The 23,300-nt window shown below is 34.2% G+C and overlaps 1 protein-coding gene across 1 annotated transcript in view; it reads left to right on the forward strand.

Moving 5' to 3' along the window:
* Nucleotides 1–531: 531 nt before the first annotated feature.
* DTHD1 (death domain containing 1) overlaps nt 532–23,300 on the forward strand; it is a gene marked incomplete at both ends in the record, with an annotated part of 70,336 nt that continues 47,567 nt past the window's right edge. The window contains 11 exon segments of the mRNA XM_079919806.1: nt 532–747; nt 751–802; nt 2,733–2,768; nt 2,771–2,940; nt 2,942–2,997; nt 2,999–3,032; nt 3,036–3,231; nt 3,234–3,345; nt 7,053–7,383; nt 9,980–10,159; nt 11,233–11,477. Coding sequence (XP_079775932.1) covers nt 532–747; nt 751–802; nt 2,733–2,768; nt 2,771–2,940; nt 2,942–2,997; nt 2,999–3,032; nt 3,036–3,231; nt 3,234–3,345; nt 7,053–7,383; nt 9,980–10,159; nt 11,233–11,477 — 1,628 coding nt within the window.

Consider the following 23,300-nt stretch of genomic DNA (forward strand, 5'->3'; position numbering starts at 1 on the left):
GCGGCATGTGGGATCTTCCCGGACCGGGGCACGAACCCGTGTCCCCTGCCTCGGCAGGCGGACTCTCAACCACTGCGCCACCAGGGAAGCCCCATAAGTATTTTTGAGTTTCATATAGTTATTAGCAGTATTATTAAAAGAGTTCACCTTTGATTAATATACTCCTCATCCTACCACAGAATCCATATTTTGTTGCCTCAAAACTTGAAAAGTATATGAGGCTTCCACAGTACATCGAAAGTGTAAAACTTACATGGAAAGTGGGATTGTGTTGAGGTAACTCCATCCCTGTGGTTAATCTATTCTGTACACAGTGGCACCCATGGTGCAGGAACGCCCCTCCTTTGGTCACCTAGTAACTTTTCACTGGTCAACAAGAAGCTGAATAAACTATTATGTTGCAGGAAAGTGCTTGGCTAGCTGACTTGGATCATCTCCTAGATTTTAGAAGAAAAAAAACCACAGCCAAGCTTGAATTTGCTAAACCTTTAGGCTTTGCTGTTAGAAAACATCCCACCTGTGGAGCATAAAATGGATACAGAAGACATAGGCTCAGGTAAACTAGGCCAAATATTGAAGCAGATTTGGAGACAAAACCTGATGCTAAAGCAGGAGCTCCTGGGTGAAGACCATTGTGAAGGGGCTGGCGGGGCCACTTGGATAGCCACAGTGGTCTTTCTGGGTCAAGAACTCAGTGAGGCCCTTCACCAACTCTTGGAACATACTACAGGGACTCTGTGCTCCACCTAACAGCAGCTGTATGTACTGCTTGACAAAGAGAATTATTGTACCTGGAGACAAGGCAAGTATTTCCTTTATTCTTTCTCTAAGAAATATTGATTGAGTAGCCACTGTGAGAGCGCTAAGGAGCGTACAAAAACCAGGATAGAGTCTCTGTCCACAAGGGACTAACAATTTAACATGGGAAATCAGTTAAGGCAATTGCACAATAATGCAAGGGACATTGAAGCTAATTCCATTAGAGACATAAAAATGAAATGCGTTAAGTCTTCAGAAATAGGTGAGATTCCATTTTTAGAGTGGGGAATTTCACTAGCACAAATGCAGTAACTAACCTGAAGCTTAAGGAATGAATTGGATTTATGCAGCCAGAAACTGGGTACCTTAAAGAGCATTCCAGCAGAGATGTTATTAGTAGGACCCAACACTTAGAAGTAGGAAAACATAGGATTAGTGTGAGGCAGGACAAGCAGTTTTTTCATATTGGAGTATGATACTCTATTTTTAGACTTATTTGAACTTGAACCTGTTAATTGAAAAAACACTGGGAAGAATGGGATGGGATGGGATATGAAATTAGACCCCCCCACACACACGAAGTGGGGTGCAGGTTCTTGGGAATAGGGCCAGTTATGGATGCGAAATACAGCATGGCAGGAAGAACATGGTATCTGATGTCTATGATCTCAGACAACAACAAGTTACTCTAGATAAGAAGATAGGTGGCATCATCAAATCTAACTCTAAATAATGTAGTGTCAAGGCAAGCAGGCAGGTCTCATCAATCAGGAATCCAGATAACGTTAAGAAATTCAGTCTAGAGGGCAGACTGTGGACATGAGGGAAATCTGTCCAAAGGCAGCATGACCTAGAGACCATCAGCTGGATCTCATAGCCAGGAATGGAATCTCTGGAGAGAACTGAATGTGGTCCTAGGCAAAACAAATGATCATTCATGGAAAATGATGATGACTCAGCTACCAGAATAGGAGTTCAAAATAAAGCATGAGTCTCAGATACAAGATAAAAAACAAGTTGTCAGAACTGGAGCCCAATGATAAGGCTAGACTAGTTAAAGGATGATTTACTGATGATTTTGAAAACACTGAGCTATAGGGCCTTAAATTACATATTCTTGAGTTCAGAATTGAATTCTAAAGATTGCAGAGTTGCTAAGCCTGTAAGAAGCCATCAAGTGACCCCAGCTGTGAGGAGAGGAGGAATGAACAAACAGGAAAATAATAAGAAATGGGGATGGAGTGAGAGATTATATCAGATCAGATCATGGTGACGGTTTACACCAGAGCAAAGAGGCTTCACTTGGTTTATTAGTCCTTGAGTAGCCAGGTTCTAATCAGAGAATTGATATAATTAGAGCTATTTTTGAAAGATTCATTTGAAAATTTCCAGTCATCACAAGTCCAGCAGAAGAAGTAGTATAAACCTAATCCAATCATAATAGCAAACAAAGTACCCAATAAAATACAGCATCTGCATCAGCAGAAATAATGTAGCTTTGGTATGCCTGCTACCCAAGTCTCATCTGGAGAGCTCTGCTAAACTTTAGGTGAATAATTATATGTGGATCATTGATAAACTGCATAGTACATCCAAAGAAGTAAAACAATTCTCAGAATCATACCAAATGAGGAATGACTGAGGGAGATATTGGCTTCAGTTGAATGGCATCTTATGGATGGGGGTCATGATACCTTTCTGCAAATACTCAAAGCATTTTCACAAGCAAGAGGGATTAGATTTAGTCTTTTCTACTATGTTAAAAAGCAATTTATCCCCAACTTCTAGATGTGTTAAAAGAATTACAGTTGTGCAAATGACTTCTTCAGAAGGGAGGTAGGCTTAAAAGCCTAGTAAGGGTCTTTGTAGATTTCTAGGGTAATTTCTCCATATTTCATTACATATCAGTGGAGAAACATAATTTGGTTTAGTTTTGTATTTACTCTTTTTAATGTGTCTCTGTGTGTATGTAGAAATCATTGCATTCATAGATTGCCTCATGAAAAGAAGTAATATTTGGGGAGCACTGCTACATTTCTAAAGAAAGAAGAAAAGGAGATGTGTAATTTATGCGGCATGCATGATGAATGTACTCCACTGCAGACAATGTCCACCATTCAAGATATCAAAGCAACAGACATTGCTGCAAGAGGGGAACAAAATGTCATAGAAACAGCTTCTTGTTTCTCCCACAAATGGAGAGGAAAGTCATTACACAAACCAGGTTCAGTTAAAAAAAAAAAATACATAGGAGTTCAGAACTAGTGGGAAAATAAAACAATACATCATTGAAGGGAGATGTAACAGGGCAAGAAGAGTCACAGAACAAAATGTTCCCAGATAATGCAGAAAATGAAGATGATAAACAAATAGAACACATGACTGTTGAGAACATAAATAGCAACAGGGAAGAGATGCATGACATAATCCAGACAAGAGAAAGAGAAATTCAAGAGACCTCAGAAAGCCAAAGTAAGAGATTACCACATCCTCAACAACATGTGATATCTCCAGTAAATATGTGAATAGTCCTCTTCCCAGTGATTCAGAGAGTCTAAAGCAAAAGCATAACATCATGGAAAAGGAGTGAGTAAATACAATGTGAGAGGTGCTTGTATATTCCTGCTTATATGTGTTTCTACTTGTATATAAAACAATATTTATACATGAATAAAATTTTATATATACATTTCAGATCACCAAAAGATATTACAAATCAATAATTCAGTTTAAATTACTCCCATAAAAATGTTTATGGCTGCTATTAATAATATTGTTTGTTTCTTATAGTTTCAGGAAAAATATTAAAGGTTTCTTTAAAGAAAGAAAGAATTGACTGTATAAGAAAGTAGTTAAAATGGACAATTGTCGAGAACATGGACACATTCCTAAATCACTACTCTTTAGATTATCATAAGAAAAAACTAGGAGACTGCAGAGTTCAAATATTAGAAGAGAATTTCCAAGCCTCAGATTTATTTTATTTATATCCTCAAATGAATTCTCACATTTATCTGATTTATAAATCATCATAAATTCTTAACCCGTGGGTTAAGAACTCTGGGAGGGCTCATGGATAAGCTTCGGGAGGTTCCTAAAATTGAATGTATATTTTCACACCTATTTTATCTCCTTGGAGATGGTCCAGAGCTTTCACCAGATTCTCAAAGAGCCCATGACTTCGAAAAAATATGTTGAAACTGACTGATCTATTTTGTGAATTATCTCCCCTATACAAGGGGATAATAATCCATAATTGTCCAAATAAAATAAAATATTCACAAGCCATATTTTCACAGTAAAATTAAGACCCTTAGAAGGTAATGGGGAATAAAAAAAAAAATCATTGGTTTGGAAGACAGACTTAAATTTATCTCCTGTTTTATTACTTACTAGTTCTGTGACCCTGGGCAACTTGTTTCATTTCTTAGCCCCATTTTCTTATTTATAGAAATTATTGCTGGGATTATTTGGTAAGGTCAAATGAGAAAATCACCTGAAGGGCCTAGCGCCTTGTTGTTTGGCAGATGTTCACTCTCAGCTAAATATTAGTATGTTGATTTATTTCACCCCCAACAACCCTCACGTTCTCCACTCCCACACACCGCCAAACTTCACTTATCCCATGTCTGCTCTTTCAGAATACAATACCATTTCCAGGACAACAGAATGAATGAGTCTATGATCTCAGGCACGTCATTTTGCACGCTTTGACCTTAGTTGTCTCATCTATAAAATGAAGAGGTTGAGCTGGTTTAGCTGTAAGGTTTCCTGCATGTCTGAAAATCTAATGAATTCTATAGGTGTCACAGGAGTAATATTTAACCCGTGAAAGACCCCCCCCCGGTGTGAAAGGCTTACTGCCCCTGCAAAACAACTATAAAAGTAGTCAATATGCGGTTGCCCATTTCGCTTGAGAAAAACATTAACACTTCATATCCTCACATTCAGAAATGACTCAAAGCATCAACTAATGAGTCATTGCTGAACCACTCCCTCTAACACCTCCTTTAGGTGTTTCCTAGTTAGTGATTTCCTCTTTGTGGCATGAAAACCAATTTTGCTTGGCTTGCATGTTTCAGAAGATGACTACTCATTGCAATTCCTCAGGCTAGGAAGCCATCATGCCACAAGAAAGATGAGAGTCATAAATAAAACCTAGCTCACAATCTGCCGTGATTCCTCCCGGGAGAGTGTTTTGAAAAAAGCCTATCTCTTCCAGGGTAGTTGTCTTAGTGTATACAAAGGGAAACGACACTAGAATAAACCAATGTGATTATTTTAGTGGCTGGACTAGATCTATTTGATTAGGTCTAGGGGAAATGGAAGCATTTACAGGGCCCCTTGCCCTACTTCATCTGTCAGTCTTTTGCAAGAAGAGTGTATTGAGTTGGGTTTCCAGGGCATAAAAGAGAGTCGTTTTTGAAGTTATACAAGACTGGATCTGTAGTATTCCCCCAGCCTGAGAGCAAGAGACCAAGAGAGTGAGAGTAAGACCAAAAGGAAGGAAGGAAGGGAGGGAGAGAGGGAGGGAGGAAGGAGGAAAGGAGGGAGGAAGGAAGGACAGAAGAAATTGAGGGGAAACATATATAATGCAAAAGACGTAAACACACATCCTACTGACTGCAATTTGTGGCTTTTATTTGGATTCAGATAAAAGAAACTAATTAAAAACAACAATGGGAAATTTGAACACTGTCTATTTTATGATATTAAAGATTTAAATTAATTTATGAATAAAGTAATGCTATGATGATTTAGAAAAAGACTGGATCATTGTATCCTATATTAAACAATGTATCTAATTTTCTGAAATACCTTTATCACCATGATCAGAGAAGACTCAAACAGACCCATGTGCTGGATAATTTTCTATTCCTTTTAACTTTATGGGTTCAGAATTGTAAATATAAATAAATAACCCTCCCTGAAATTTCAACATATTTTCTAGATTTCTGCGTTAAGGGGCACTATAGCATTCAATTTACTAATTGAAAAATAATTAAAAGCTGATTATTCTAGAACTTGATATTAATGCTGCATTTTATAAAGATCCTCTTATTTCTCTTTGACATTGTTTATATTTCAATCATTTCACTGGTATGAAATGAGAAATAGCGAGAAGAGAGGAAATGCAAGCTGGTAGTTTTAACATAGAGAGCTAACATTTATTGAACACTCATTTATGTTAACCCACTACTGTAAGAGGTTGAAATATTTTATCTCATTCAATCCTCACATTATTGTGAATCTGGTATTCATTTCAGTTTGTAATGGATAAAGAAACCAGTGTTTTGGAATGATTTGAGGAAGTATGATATTATATTAGAAAGTTTGGGCTTTTGTGTTAAAGATAGATGGACTCATTTATTGATTCTACAACTTACCATCTGTGTGATCCTCAGCAAGTTAAAATTTCTAAACTTCAGTTTCTTTATCTGTAAAATAGTAATGATAGTAGTACCTGCCCATGGGTGAGTAGTACCTCATACCCATGGTGTGAGGATTTGAATGAAATAATGTATAGCCTAAAACCTGGTACATAGAAAGAGCTAAAATATTAGCTATTTTAATAATAATAGTTGATGTTAAAGGTCAAACAAATAGTAAGTGACTGATCTCAAAACTGAATTCAAATCTATAAGACTCTAAAATATTAGGCAAAGGTGATGGTACAAAAAGCAAGAGTAAAACCAATTGTCAAAATCAGTTTTTGGATTCATTCTTTGAAGACTGTAAATATTCTGTTTCTATTTACTTTGATTAAACATACATTCACAGTACTTTTGTACCTTTCTCTATTTTTCTTAAAAATGTAATAAACAATTCCAGTACCATATCTATACCTTTCCTCAAAATTTAGAAGACTATTCAGGCACTAGTACTTGGTTTATCAAGAAGCTTCAGCAATCTTCAGATTTATATTTGAAGTGAACAAAACAGGAATGAATCGTCTGCTTAAATAATAATAGTAGTAACAATAGTAACAATAGCTTAATATATATAGTACTTTCTAAGTGCCAGGCACGGCTTTTTAATTACTTACTGTATAATAGTTCATTTAATTCTCAGTCTTCCTATGAGATAGGTATTATTTTATCATTATTTTACAGTTGAGGAAACTGAGGCATAGAGAGGTTAAGTGTCTTGCCCAAGGTCACAGAGTTACTAAGTGGGAGAGCAGGGATTCATACCATGACAACGTGTCTCTAGAGCTTGTGCTCTTAGGCATTTCACTATACAGTCTATAAATCAAATATTTGAAAAAATGATGTCCTTTTTTTCCCCTGCAGGTATCTTGATGTGCTGAGTGATGATACTGTCACCCAAGTGTCTTGTTATATTACAGCACCATCCTATGTTCTACAACATCTAGAATGCCGGATAATTAATAACATGAGTTCTTTAATAGTGAGTGATAATGAAGAATTGGTCAGCAATGTTATCACTGTAGAGTGCTCAGATATGGAAAAGAGAATTCCATTTCCAATATGCATTGCAATTCCATTTACTGAACATTACAGGGGAAATTACAGAGACATCATGGTGAAAGTGTCTGATGTAGACCTTCAATCAAGTTACCTGACTCCAAATTCACTGGAAGGAATGAGAGGAAGTTACAAGGTTGGTAAATCCTTGACTACACATACATTTGCTGTTTGACTTCTAACTATTACTCAGACTACCAGATCATAGTACAGATACAATTACTCCGTTGGTATAAAATGGAAGGGTTGATAAGATTTATGCCGGTGAATTCATGTGTTTTTGTTTTGTTTTGTTTTGTTTTGCTATCCATAAAGATAAAAGAGCAGAGCTTATTGGTCAAATTTGGGAGTGAAGAACTTGAGTCTAGGACCCAGCAAGTGTCATATTTTTGCCTGGGAAACAAAGCCAACATCATGGTTTAATTAGCTTTACACCTTAGACTAGCTTTAGACTAACATTTCTAATGGGATGGACCTCTGTCTAAATTTAAGAATTCTAGGATCCCCAGATGACGTTAGCTTTATTTTTATCATTCATGGGTTGGAAAAATATGTAAAAACAACAATTTGTGTGTGTGTGTGTGTGTGTGTGTATGCCTTGAGACAGTTATTAAGTCTAGTTATTAGTCTGTACATGGAAAACAGTATATGTGGTAGTTAGGATGTGGGTTGTCGCGGAAGATTGGCTGGGTCTGAAGTTTGGTTCCTACACTTTCCTGATATGTGAACTTGAGTAAATTATGTAACCTTGATATGACTCAATTATTTTCATCTAAAAAATGAATACAATAATAGTGTCTACCTGATAGGGTAATAAGAATTAAATGAGAAAAAACACTTAAGAAGATAAAAGGATGTCTATAAACACATGTTAGTAGTTAATAAATTATCTTTTTCATGGTAAACTTTCTTATAATAACTCTCAAGCCATCCATGGTGACAAGTTCATATGTTTTGAAGAAAGAATATATACATAATTATCAAACTTAGCATAGAGTTGATGGGAGTTAAAGTTTAAGGTTCTTCTGTGGATCACTGAACTTATTTTTAAATAATTAAAATATTTGTCTTTTCAGCTTTATATAAGTTTTCATCTTTATATCATTATTTGAAGAAGAGGGCAGGGAATAAATATTAAAAAAAAAAGCCACACATGCAAACAATTCTTTTTAATTTATCTCTTCTGATTTGGGTCTTTTCTGAGTTACAAACAATGTTATACAGTTGAATATGAAAACTAACCCTGTTCTAATTATGCCAATTCATGCAACGAAAACATTTTATATTTAGTCTAGGAAGTCTGTAAGTATAATAGTCTAGTTATCATTGCCCTTACGTGTGGCTTTTTAATCTTGACCCATCTGTGTGACTATCATAATAAAAACAAAAACAGTTCATAGCACATATGCTTTTCACCAAATGGGTATACAAGATGATTAGCAAATAGAAAATGCAAAAGAAAAAAATAAGAGAGCCAAAGTCTACTGAAAAAAATAAAAGCATATACTTTTCTTTCATAGTTTTCTAATGGTTGTTATCCCTATATTTAGCTCAAGAAAATTTAAACTCTAGGTTCCTTCCAAATTTTTATGTGGTTCATACAACATTTAAGAATTCTAATTCTGGAGTCAGACAAACCATCATCAGAGTTCTGCTCTTGACACTCCCCTGCTTAAAAACCCTTCCATTTCCCCAGAACCTACCAAATGTACTCTAACTGCATGGCAACCATAATGAGTTCCCAGAAAACCTTTCTTTCTTACCTCTCACCATTTTCCCTCTGGCCAATTAAGAACATCCATCATGCCCTGAATTTTCCCAACAATGGATTCATGACAAGATATTGTGAAATCTCTTCCTTAATCAGTTTTCAAATGATAGATTATTTTCCATTGTTACTGTCCCTGAAATGTTTGTGTGTGTGTCTTCATGAATATCCTCTCATGCCTGGGTGGAGCCCAGCTGATGTTTAGGGAAGCATGAATAGACCAGATTACTTCTAAGTCTTCCTCTTCATTTTAAGCTTTGGTGATTATATGAGTAGATAATTTTGTTTTCATTTATGTACTCAATTCCTTTTTTGTGATAAAAAAGCTTGAATATGTCCCTGCATATATGCATTCCAAATTTAAATGTCACTATATAAAAAAGAAACACAAATGTGTCTCTTTGCAATCATCTGCTCCCCCTGCATGGAAGAGAGAAATAGAGAAAATGACTTTATCAAGAGATTGTGAATTGTCAGCAGGAAGAATTTGCTGATACTATAAGTGCTGTAGGATTTGTGTAAACTACCCAAATGATGAAATTTTTCAGTCCTTGGAATTCCTAAAACATTGTTAAATCTTCTGGATAAAGGGCAATATTTAAAGTCCAAGTCCAGGATAGGATTCCAAATATAATTAATATTTGTGAAAACACTAAATGTGATTACCCATTATCCATTTACCTTTTGTGGGGAATAATTTAAATTTAAAAATACATTTATTTCTCTCTTTTCTATCATGTAGTTCAAATTTGAGAAACTCCTAGTATCTACTTCTACTTGATCTCATGAAAGGACCATCCATTTGGGGTTAATGAAGTAATTCTCAAATGTGGGAGATTACAGGGACAGCATATAGTTGTTGTTTTTTCCCATAGCCAGAGAATATGTACAGCATGTACTTCCAGAGCAATGCACTATTAATGTCCTTTAATGTCATTGTCTTAATGTCCTTAAATCCACACAGGTGACCTGTGCTGAAGTGAAAGTTTATAAGTTGGGTATCTTTTCTGTTGTGTCTTGTTTAAAGAAAGAGTCCTTGACAGTAACAAAGAAAGGCCTTACTCTTAAGCCAAGCATGGATTCTCAAATATCCTTAAATTACCCTCCAGGAGTTTTCAGCTCACCAGTACTTGTACAATTAAAGGTAAATATTAAAAACTGGTGAGTTTCTTCTCCTAGATTTTGTGGGTCATCTAACGTCATCCAAACAGGATTGAGAAGATACAAATATTTAATATAACAGTAAATGAATTCTTATACTTTTAATAACCTAACTTACAGTGTCATCATTGATATAGTGATGATTTGGAGCATATTAAATCTCATTCCAAAATAAATCCCTGCCTTATTTTAAAGCTTTTTATAGCTAATTTTTTGTGTTGTTTTATTTATGATATTTGTTGACAAAAACAAATGTTGAGTATCTATGATAGAATTAATGCCAGACATTGGGACTTTCGTATGATTCAAGCTTTCCACCTGAGAGGATGGTTAAAAGAAAGGTTAATCAATTAAAATACTTATGATTGTAAATATTTGGTTATATTTAATTATTAAACAGTACGTTTCTGGGAAGAGAATTTAATACATACAAACATTATTTACAAGGTGTACAATGACATATCAATGTACATTTTAGAAGACATATTTCCTCAATATTTCCTTCTAGCCTAACTCTCCCTCATGCTCTCCTAGTTTCTCCCAGTTGTTACCATAAGTGGTAAGCAAAGAAGAAAAGTTAGGAAGAAATCATATTATGTACAATTTATTCAAGAATATTTTCCATAAACTTTGAAATTTTGGAATCATGTTAGCTATTTTTATCAGCCATTCTTATGTGAGAGGAAACAAATAAATATAGTCTTGTTTTTCTAGTTTCTGAAGATCACTTGATCTAACAATAGTTCTAATTAGAAATTATATAAAATGTCTATTTTGTTTTCTAGGTCATTTTTTTGCCTACAGTTAAGAGTGTTTCTCAGTTATTTATAACATAGAGCAAGGAACCTAGATTTCAGAAAGACTTTGCAAAAAGAAGACCAAATCCTGTGATCTTTTATAAATTAATATAGTGTAGATTCCAGCTAACAATGTAGAGAAAAATGTATAAAAGTATGTTCTATTAAATTTTCAGGAAATTGACTTAGAAATGTGCTGATACTTTGTATCTTCTGCTATTAAAATATAGGAATATATATCTATTTTTTCTTTGTATAGGTCCAACCAATTGACCCATCTCTGGTGGCATATTTAAAAACTCAGCAAGATACTTCCTACTCAGTACTATCCACAAGCCCTCTGATTCATGTTCAGCACCCATCAACACATCTTTTCCAGAAGCCAATCACTGTACTCCTACCTTGCTCTACACACCCTGATAAAAAAAATCTTGGGTCTGAGATAGATCATAAAAGAACAGCTAGTGCCACAACAAACAGAATCATACCTTTATACCTCAACTGGTGAGTTAGACCCTAATGTCTCTAGTTGACTTGATGGTAAACAAAGAAACTTAAATGATTTAAAGTATAATCAGATGTATTTAAATATCGGTATTGAAATATGATGAAATATTTTTAATATGGAAATAAAATGTTGTGTATCCAGAAGGGTAATGATTTTAGCTGTAACAGGTTCACAAGTATGCTATGTGAAAAGACTGACACAAAAGAGATAAAATCAATCCTTATTTTCAAAAAATTTATGATATGGTTAATTACAAAGATGTGATATGATGATTGTAATTTCTATGTTTAAGAGCATTCCGTTGATGTGGGAAAAGATTAACCTGATCTTTTAAAAAATAAATTAAATTTGAGTCTCTCTCTCTCTCTATATATATATATTTATTTATTTATTTATTTATTTATTTATTTACTTTTGGTATGCGGGCCTCTCACTGTTGTGGCCTCTCCCATTGCGGAGCACAGGCTCCAGACGCTCAGGCTCAGGGGCCGTGGCTCATGGGCCCAGCCGCTCCACGCATGTGGGATTTTCCCAGACCGGGGCATGAACCCGTGTCCCCTGCATCGGCAGGCAGTAAATTTGAGTCTATATTTGCCATATAGGCAGTTTCCTTTCTCTCCCAATTTTTATAATTCAAAAAAATCCCCACAAATAAGACTAATATACATATTGAGTTACCAGCCAGAAATGAAATCAGAAATGAGATGTTAACAACAAATAGGATACACTGAATAATAGTAACCCTGATCTTATTTTCTGCCCTTTCATTTAATACTTACTTTTTTTTCCTAATAAGAAATGTAGAAGGGGACCTTTCTATTCTTTGGTACTGAAGGGAATTTTTTTTTCTTTGAAAAAACATCAGAGGGAGAAACAAGTTCAGAAAGAAATAAAAATTATTATTAATTGAGAAGTTACTATTTGCCAGGTTCCTTATGTACATTATCTCATCCAATCTCCCCACCACCCTACCTTCATTTTATCAGTGAGAAGTCTGAAACTCAATGAGATTAAGAACTTGTACAGTTATCCCCAGGTTCCACATCTGAGGATTCAACCTACTGTGGGTTGATAATATTTTTTAAAAATTCTAGCAAGTTCCCGACAGCAAAACTTGAATTTGCCATGCACTGGCAACTATTTACATACCATTTACATTGTATTAAGTATTGTAAGTAATCTTGAGATGATTAAAGTATATGGGAAGATGTGCGTAGGTTATATGCAAAGACTACGCCATTTTACATAAGAGACTTGAGCATCCACAGATTTTGGTACCTCTGGGGGTCCTAGAATCAATCTCTTGCATCTGGATACCAGGGAAGGACTGTACGTGAGAAGTGTGCAAGCTTGGTCTGGACTCAACATATCTCTATTCCTAATCATGACTCTATGTAGCCATCATCTATTTAGTTTGAGGCTGCAAGACTAGAAATAGAGAAGTGGATTATTTGCTCTTTACCACTGTTTCTGATTTAGGAAGCTGACAATAGTAGAACATTGGGTTGTGGCTAGGAGATGAAGTTAAACTTTCCCTAGTATTAGGTAAGTGAGAGAGAACATAGAAATATAGACATGATCCATTTGTACCTGCTTTTGCTACTTGGGATATATATATATATCTCCCAATTGGCACTGAGTTAATCCATGTTCCTGTATATCATGGTAAGGTAAGATTTAAAACCGGAAATATCCTGGAGCTTCCTATTTAAATGTATTAGTCTAACAGATTAAGACATTCTCTTTCAAAAGCCCCTAAAATATATAGAAATATGTACTTCATATACACATACATTTTATATGTATATATACATATATATATTAAAGATGAGAGCTTTACTCTAAAAATTTATTCTGACTGGTCACCTATTGCTAGAATCTAGTATTTCTACTGTCTATAGAGTAGATTGCAAAGGATTAATAAAAATAATTTGTGCCTGACATGTACTTTACATCATAAAACAAATCAGTTCTATTTCACAGAAAGATAATAGAAAACCAATTTGCCTGTCCCTGATTGTTGATCCCATAGTCTATATATACCAATGAGAATAAAAATGTATCCCTGTAATACACAGATATCATTTGTGGAAGTGACTAGATCAGTGTTTCTTTGCCTCTCCTTTGCTGTATTTCCATATCCCTCAGAAACAACAGGGCAGAATGTGGAAAGAAATTAGAGGCAGTGTATTGCATTGTCAAAAATGTAATTGCCAAAAGTATAGGGATAATGATAGAGGCAATAAGATCTCTAAAAGATATGCATGCTGAGTGTGGCACATTTTCATACACTTAGTCGACTCAAAGCATTGTAAATCCAATCAGCACAGATAGGAGAAGGTTACACCTTCATCCAGAGAAATTATACTCAGTAAAAATGACTAGACACTGAAAATTGGTTTAGAAATTATGCACATGGATCTGCCCTCTAGATCTAAGAAAGAGATTCAAACAGCAACCAAATTGAAAGTGGGCAGAAAAATATTTTCAAGGATAAGAAAAAACCCAAGTCCTCCATGATGTCTTAAGGAAAAAAAAAAATCAATACCAATCAGTACCAAGACTTCAAAAGAAGAACAAAAATAACAAAAAACAAACTATAGAAATAAGGAAAGAGAATGTCATCCTGACATTTCACAGTAATTTGAATAATGAGAATTACAGTTACCTGGAGGATTTTATAGAAATCTATTTGTAAGTTTAAGTAGTATTCAATAAGCAAAATTTCTAAGAAACAGAAAGCCATCAGGATAGACCAGGAAAAGAATGAAGAACAACAGGATGAGATACAAAGATAAAAAGCTCAGATGAAAAGTCACCAAGGTATGATAAGGACTCATCTGAAGTGATGTAACCTAATAATTATAAGTACCATTGAAAGAGACCAAAACAATCATACAAGAAGCAACAATCAAAGGCATGAAAATGTGATTTTCTGATGTTGGTTAAAACCTTGAGTTAGAAAGTGTTGATTTCAAAATTTAGGAAAAAAAACCCTATACTTAGATAAAACATGGCAAATTGAAATGTACATTTAATAAAACGTAATTCTATAAGCATCCATTCAGCACAAACAGATTAAGAAGGAATAAAATCAGTCTAGACCTAGGCTCATTCTTTGCAGCATGAAATATCAAGGAAAAATGGACTAAAGCCTTCAAAGATTTGAAGGGAAGATGTTGTGGAATTAGGGTTTTCACCTAACAAACAAGTTTTTTTGTTTTTTAATACAAGGGCTCACAAAATGTACTACTCACTTGTTCTTAATAAAATAAATAAATAGATAAAATTAATGAGCTAAGGATAAAATAAAATTTAAGAAATCAAGAATAGGAGAGTAATTCTTATTTTCAAATATCTGGTATTGAATATAAATAATATAAAAGCAAAAGAAAAAGTAAAAATTCATACGGCAAAGTGGCAACAGAAAGTAAACAAGAAAACAGCATGGTGACATCAAAGAGAAAATACCATATAAATAAAATCATCAGTTATATTAAATAAATATAAATGGGTTAAACAATTTATTCTGTTGTCCATTTTAATGTTAAATATTTTTTAATACTTTATATGTTGTATTTGCAGATTTCCTTAGATTTATTATATATTTTACCAATTTTACTGTCAATTGTTTAAGCTATTCATTTTATTAATTAAAATTCTCATTTCTAAAAGGCTATTGCTATATTTTAAAGGTCTTAAGAAAACTTTTCCCAAGGTACTATGTTTTTACATTATGCTTCCTATTTCTTCTTTTATTCCTTTAATCATTGTAAACACTTTTTTTTTTTAAGTTTCATTCAGATTATTCTATCATCTACGAGCATGATGTTAACTATGTTATCTATTACCATGGTTAATCTAGTAGACTATCATACTAATTCCATTCTATGACTCTTAGCCTTAGAAATTCATTTCTGAGTATTGATTATAATTTTTGATCAGATCAGCTTTTCTTCTCCCCTTCCCTTCCACCCAGAGCAGCTTCTGTGTGCTTCTTTGTTGCTTTCTTGAGCTAGTGTTCAAAGGGATTTTGGTTGTTTTTGTTGTTTCTCATTTCATAGCCAGTGCTGCCCTTTGGGGATTCCAGTTTTTTGACTGAGTTAGTTCCAGCTGACAGCTGGAGGCTGTATCTAATGTGCCTGAGTACATGTTAGACTCTAGACTGCACACATCTGGTGTGTGTGCATGGTTGGTGGCGGGGAGCAGGCTGATGAGGGTGGGAGGATTCATAGATTCAGTCCTTCATGTTCCCAAGAGAGGAAAGAGGATTCTAGCTTTTTGAGATTTTTTTTTCCCAAATCTAGGAGATTTTCTTTCCAGCTTTTGAGTTCCTCCATCTTGTGTGTGTGTGTGTGTGTGTGTGTGTGTGTGTGTGTGTGTGTGACATTTCATCCAGCATTCTAAGATTGCCATTTGTCACCAATTCAACTAGCCAGTGTCAATTTCTTTTTTCTTCTCCATTTCTTTGCCTTAGTACATGATCTCTTCGCTTTTTCTACCATGTTTAGCTGAAGAACTCTCATTTATTCTATAAGCTGAAGCTCAGCTCTTTCCTTGTCTGTCAAGACAGTCTCTGATCTCCAGGAGGGATTGAACACTCCTCTCTTTGTGCCAGCCCTATTCTTTTGTACATCCTAAATCACACCATAGTGTTATTAAATTCCCTTTTCCATTTATCATCCCTCAGCATAATTATAACATAGTCAGTGCTATGTTGAATTAGGTGAATTAAATAAATTAATGAGTAAATTTGTGGAAAAGTAAATTGTGTCATTAATTTTCTATACTTTCTGACAATACTAAATTGATAAGTTATAATATGCTCTGTTGCTATTAGAGCTAGACATGGGTGGTGCATTTTCCCCATCCAGTGTAGCATAAAACAATAAAATGAGAACCTATATGAACTATTTATTTAACATTCTTTCATCAAAGAGTGAAAGCCAGTTGAACATTTTCTGTGGAAGTAGAAACACAATGAAGCAATCCATACCTCAGAAGATAAAAAAGATAAAAACGATTTGAGGCCAAAACATAGTTTGAATATAAAGAATAAAAGGTCTTTGTTGCAGTTCATTCTTTCATGTGTAAATGATTTCTGGGGAAAAGATGAGAGTTATTTAATTATCAGCCAGAAAAGATTTCTTGACAGTAATGAAAGGAGAAATTAATTTCTTAAATGGAAACTTATTCCATATTATTCAAGAAATATTTTAGAGAGTTAGATGGGAAATTTTTTGCATGAAAAATGCCATTTCTATATAATGCTATTGGTTTTAAGATCATCTTATTAAAATGTAATATGTGAGTCATACACAAGAATATTTGTACAATATATGCATCGTATCACAAAAAATAATAAAATGGAGAAACTGGTAAAGCTACCACATAACTTAAGAAATTAGATATTATCAATACAATTACATCTCCTTACTTATCTCTCCCCATCCCATCCCTTACTTCACTACCCTAATTGCTCTTCATCTTCACCAAAGTTAACCACTACTAGGAAATTATGAATCATTCCTTTGCTTTTACTTTTTAGTTTTATCAATATATCTCTCTCTATATATATATATATATATATTTTTTTTTTTTTTTTTTTTGTGGTACGCGGGCCTCTCACTGTTGTGGCCTCTCCCGTTGCGGAGCACAGGCTCCGGACACACAGGCTCAGTGGCCATGGCTCACGGGCCCAGCCACTCTGCGGCATGTGGGATCTTCCCAGACCGGGGCACGAACCCGTGTCCCCTGCATCGGCAGGCAGACTCTCAACCACTGCGCCACCTGGGAAGCCCCAATATATTTGTATTCATCACTATACAATACCTTGTTTGGTTTTGTTTGTGCTTACTGTTTGTAAAAGTGGTACCCTACTGTGTATAGTCTTATAGTCTTGCTTTTCCATTTATAAAAAAGTTCATTTTCACTTCTATATAATATTCTATTGAATAACTTTGTATTTTATTTACCAGTGTTCTTACTGATGGACATTTGGGTAATTTCAACTTTTTTGCTAAAATGAATAGTACTATTATGATTATTCTTCACTCAAAGTGTATTTGTGTAAGCATTTCTTTAGAGTATCTACCTAGAAGTCATGTTCAGTCATAGGGTATGCACATGTACAATTTTACAAGTTTTACGAACTGGTAGAACTAAATTTCATGCTCCCACTATTGCTTTTTATCTTTTCTAGCCTTGCATATTGTCAGATTTTGTAATTTGGAAAATTTAATAGATGTAAAATGGATCTCATGTGGTTTTAATCTGCAATGCTCTGATTACAATGAAGGTGACATCGTTCATAATTGCTTTTGTTAGACATTGTGTTTTCTTATATGTGAGGTATCTTAATTTCTTCGCTCATTTTTGAAGTTTTTACATTGATTTGTAGGATTGTTTATGGTCTCAGTGTTAATCCTTTGCCAGTTTGTGGTCTGTATTTTTATATTTATGTGACAGATTTATCATGTTTTTCTTTTATGATCACTGCTTTTTGCCCGGTCCTAAATACTTATATCTCCTAAATTATAAAAATGGTCCTTTTTTTATCTTATAATTTTAAAGGTTTGAATTTCAAGGAAGTCTTTGATCCATCTGATATTGAATTTTATATACAGTGTGAGGTAGGAATTCTTTTTTTCCATGTGGATAACATTTTACCAGCATGATTTATTGAACGATTCTTTCTTTCCCTAACAATCTGCAAAGCCTCCTCTGTCACACAACAAGTTTTCTTCTTCTGAGCTGTCCCATTGGTCAGTCTTTTTACATAGTTCTGAGCCAATCTAACACCGTCATAGTTATTAAGGCTTTATAATTAAAAAGTCGATATCTGATAGGTAAGCCATATCATATTCTTTTTATTCAGGAGAATTTTTGTTTCTGTTTATCTTGAAACTTTCCCATTCATATAAAATAGAATCAGTTTGTTAAGGTCCGCAAGAACGAACTCTGTTAGGATTTTGCTAGTAATTTCCTCTGACGTATGGGTCAATTTGGAGAAAAATGACATCTTTAGCATATTAAGCCTTTAAATCTGTTACCTATAATATATGCTTCAATTTGTGTAGTTTTATAATGTCTTTCAATGAAGTGTTATCAAAGTCTCACATATGTATTACACACGCTTTGCTAGGCTTATTCCTAGATACCTTATAGTTTTAACTGCTATTATAAATGGTATGCAAAATTTTTGTTTTCTCATAAAATATATATACATATATATATATGTATATATATATATATATATATATATATATGAATGCATTAGATTTTTCTGCAGTAGTATTGAAGCCAGCCGCCTTTCTAAACCTTCTCATTATTTCTAATATTTGTTTTCGAGAATTCCTTCAAGTTTTCTATGTAAACTCTTACATCAACTTTAAGCAATGAAAGTTTTGTTTTTCCTTCCAGTCAGCATGTTTATGTATTTAATCCATTTTGAGTTAATTTTTGCATGTGGTGTGAGATAAGTCCAATTTCATTCTGCATATGAATATCCAGTTTTCCCCAAACCATTTATTGAATAGGGTAGCCTTTCCCCATTGTGTGTTCCTGGTATTCTTGTAGAAGATCAGTTGGCTATAGATGTGTGGATTTATTTCTAGGCTTTCTACTCTGTTCCATTGGTCTTTATGTTTGTTTTTATGCCAGTTCCATACTGTTGTTACTGTAGCTTTGTGATATATTTTGAAATCAGGACATATGATGCCCCCAACTTTGTTCTTACTCAAGATTGCTTACTCAGGGTCTTTTTTGGTCCTATATGAATTTTAGAAAAATTTTTTCTATTTCTATAAAGAGTACCATTGGGATTTTGATAGGGATTGTATTGAATCTATAGATCACCTTGGGTAGTATGGAATATTAATTCTTCCAATCCATGAGCATTTGTTTGTATATTGTTTTTCTTGAAATAGAATTTTGCTGTGTGTTTCAGTTATCTATTTCTTCATATCAAACTATTCCAAACAACAGCCATTTTACTAGTTCTCCTGATTCTGTGGGTTGTTTGGGGTCTCAGTTGGACTGTTCTTTGGTTTATCTTGCCTAGGGTCTGTTATGCATTGCAGTAAGATGGTGCTGAGTCTGGAAAGTCCAAGATGGGTTTATTCACATGTCTGGAGCCCTGGCAGTGGTAGCTGCAAGCCTGGACTCCGCTGGTATGCTGAAATGGCTGGGCCTCGTTCTCTCTCCAGGTGGTCTCAAGGTCTCTTTCTTTCCACCTGACTTCTCCTTATGGCCTCTTTCTGTCGTGGGCTCTTTCCAGAAGAATAGCTGGACTAATGACATGGAGGATCAGGGCTTTCAAAAGTACAAAAGCAGACATTGCCAGACTTTCTTAATTTTTAAGCCCGGAGTTATCAGATCACCATTTCTGAAATATTCTATTGATTGAAGCCAGTCTCGGAACTGTCTCTAGTCCATCGTGGGAGAGTGCTACACAGTGACATGAATATTGAGAGGTATGGTTAGTATCTCTGGAGACCAGCTACTGATCTGGCTTAAGATCCTTGATTTATATTGAGTTTTTCCTCATTTCTTTGGGGATATTATGCCACTGTTCATGGACTTAATTATTGATGCCGGGAAGATCTCAGTGAATTTTATTTTCATAACTTTTTGGGTGATCTGCTTTATCTTGCTGGCTGCTTTTAATATCTTTTCTTTGTACTTGGATTTCTGAATTTTTCTATGATGTATCTAGATGTAAATTTTAAACACTTTTTCTGAATACAATACATTATGCTTTCTGAATAAGTGGATTTACATTTTTTTAGATTTAAAAAATAAATTTTATTGCTTTTAGACCTTCTTGTAACTACTTATTCATTTGTGTTTTTGAAGGACTTTATGTACTTATTTAAATGAAAGATTTTTAAAAATTCTATAGTGCTTTACAATTTTAAAAAGTTTCACACACATGATTTCATATAATCCCATAATTACCCTTTCTTCCCCTACCCCTGCTTTGTCCCTCCCCACTTCCCTCTCCCCACTGGTTTCTTCTCTATATCTGTTAGTCTGCTTCTTTTTTGTTTTATTCACTAGTTTGTTGTATTGTTTAGATTCCACATATAAATGCTATCATACAGCATTTTCACATTTCTGAAAAATTCTTATATGTTTTCTAATCAAATATTGCCTCACCTTCATTTTATGTACTCCATACTTCTGAATTTCCAATGAGATGTATATTAGGCCATATCTTTCTAAATTCCATATTTCTTTTCTTCTCTTTTACATTTTCCAACTTCCTGTCTCTGTATGCTATATTCTGTGTAATTTTTTCACATTTCAGTTCAATTGCCACAAATATTGTATACTTTAAAATATACTTTTAATCTATCATCGACTTTTTGTTTCCAGCAATTATATTTTTTATATCTTAAGGTTCTATTTAGTTCATATTCAGATTTCCCTCATCATTCTCGATAGTCTCTTGCTGACTGCTTATTTTTATGATACTGCCCTTTATCTTATTAAACTTTTCATATATAGTTGTTTTTTCATACTGTAACTAGTAATTCTGATACCTGCAGTTTTTGAGGGTGTTGCCTGTTATTTCTGCTGGCTGTCATTCATGGTATTTATCTCTTTATATGTTTGGGGACTTTTGTTTGTGATTATGTATATATGAGATTTCTGCAGTTGTAAATGGAGCTGCTTTCCTCCAGATGGCATATATTTCTGTCTATGCTGAGAACCAGGTGCTACTTACCTGGGACTACTTCAACCTCTTTGAGAGTCTTGGTCAAGTTCTCAAGTTCACCTTTTATGGTGAAGATCTCAAGGATCACAGCTCCTTGTTTTGCTCACTTGATTATCACTTAAAGCTTTAGTCTCCTGTATCTAAGTTATTGGAAAGGAATTTGTCCTCATAGTAATCCCATAATTCCTGGCTGTTTGCCCCCTGATTTGACCCTGGCTTCATAGATGTTTTGGAGGGGAATTTGGGACATTCCTTTAAGATTCCTTCTGCTTATTGCAAGCCAAAAAAAAACACATTAGAAAGCATATTTATCAGGATTTAGTTGTTTAGCCTTAGGGAGATAGAGAACTTAGATTACTTAGTGTCAATTTGTTATTTATAATCTTGTGTCTTGTATATTTAATTTATAATAGTTAAAAGATTCCACGTAAAAAAGTCATTTTATTTATTTAATTTTTAGTTTTACTGAGGTATAATTAACAAAGAAAATTGTAAAATATTTAAAGCATACATCATGGAGATTTTATATATGGATACACTGTGAAGATTCCTCCCATCTAGCTAATTTACACATTCATCATCTCACATATCAACCTTTTAAAAAAATTTTTGGTGAGAACATTTAAATTCTACTCTCTTCTCTTAGCAAATTTCAACTATATAACAGTGTTATCAACTATAAGCACCATGTTTTACATTAAGAAATGGTAATTTTATAAAAAGTAAAACCACACATGCCATATTTTTCTTTGTACTGATCAGTCAGTACAATGTTGTTGACACAGGTTAATCTCACTTAATAGAATGAAATTATTTCAGCAAAATTTTGAGGTAAGTGCTTACTGAGCAAATATGATTTTTCACATTTATTAAATTTGGAGGTAGTATACTAGAAATATTTTTACTTTATTATATACTTTTATACTTAAGAACGTATAATGTTACCTGTGGATTGGAAAGCGAAGTGAGGAAGAATTTAATTTAATTTCCAAATCAAAAAGAAACTATTACTCAGAATAGCCAACAGAATATTGAAGGAGAAGACCAACATTGGAGGACTACCTGACTTTATGACTTACTATAAAGCTACGGTAATCAAGACAGTGTGGTATTGATGACAAAAGAATAGACACATAGATCAATGGAACAGAATAAATAGTCCATAAATAGATCCACATAATATAGTCAACTGATCTTTGACAAAGGAGAAAAGGCAATACGATGGAGCAAAGACAGTGGAACAAGTGAACATCCACATGCAGAAAAAAAAAAAAAGAATCTATACACAAATCTTATACCCTTCACAAAAGTTGACTCAAAGTAGAATGTAGACATAAATGTAAAACAGAAAACTATAAAACTCCTAGAAGATAACATAGGTGAAAATCTAAATGATCTTGGGTATGGCAATGACTTTTTAGATACAACATCAAAGGTGTAGTCCATGAAATAAATGATTGATATGCTGGACTTCATAAAATTAGAAACTTCTGCTCCGGGGAAGACAATGTCAAGAGAATGAGAAGGTGAGCCACAAACTGGGAGAAAATATTTGCAAAAGACACATCTGATAAAGGACTCTTATCCAAACTTTACAAAGAACTCCTAAGACTTGACAATAAAAAAACAAAGACCTGATTCAAATAGGTCAAAAACCTTAACAGATACCTCACCAAAGAAGATGTACAGTTGGCAGATAAACATCTGAAAAGATGATCCACATCATACGTCATCAGTGAGATGGATTAGTGGTTTAGACTATTTTTAGTGCAGTTTTAGGTTCACAGCAAAATTGAGAGGAAGGTACAGAGATCCTATTTACAAAGCAGAAATAGACACAGATGTAGAGCACAAATGTATGGATACCAAGGGGGAAGGGGGTGTGGGATGAAATGGGAGATTTGGATTGACATGTATACACTACTGATACCATGTATAAAATAGATAACTAATGAGAGCCTACTCTATAGCACAGGGATCTCTACTGAGTGCTCTGTGGTGACCTAAATGGGAAGGAAATCCAAAAAAGAGGGGATATATGTATATGTACAGCTGATTCACTTTGCTGTACAGTAGAAAATAACATAACATTATAAAG

Source organism: Stenella coeruleoalba (assembly GCF_951394435.1).
Source record: "Stenella coeruleoalba genome assembly, chromosome: 4".
In the NCBI taxonomy this organism is placed as follows: Eukaryota; Metazoa; Chordata; class Mammalia; order Artiodactyla; family Delphinidae; genus Stenella; species Stenella coeruleoalba.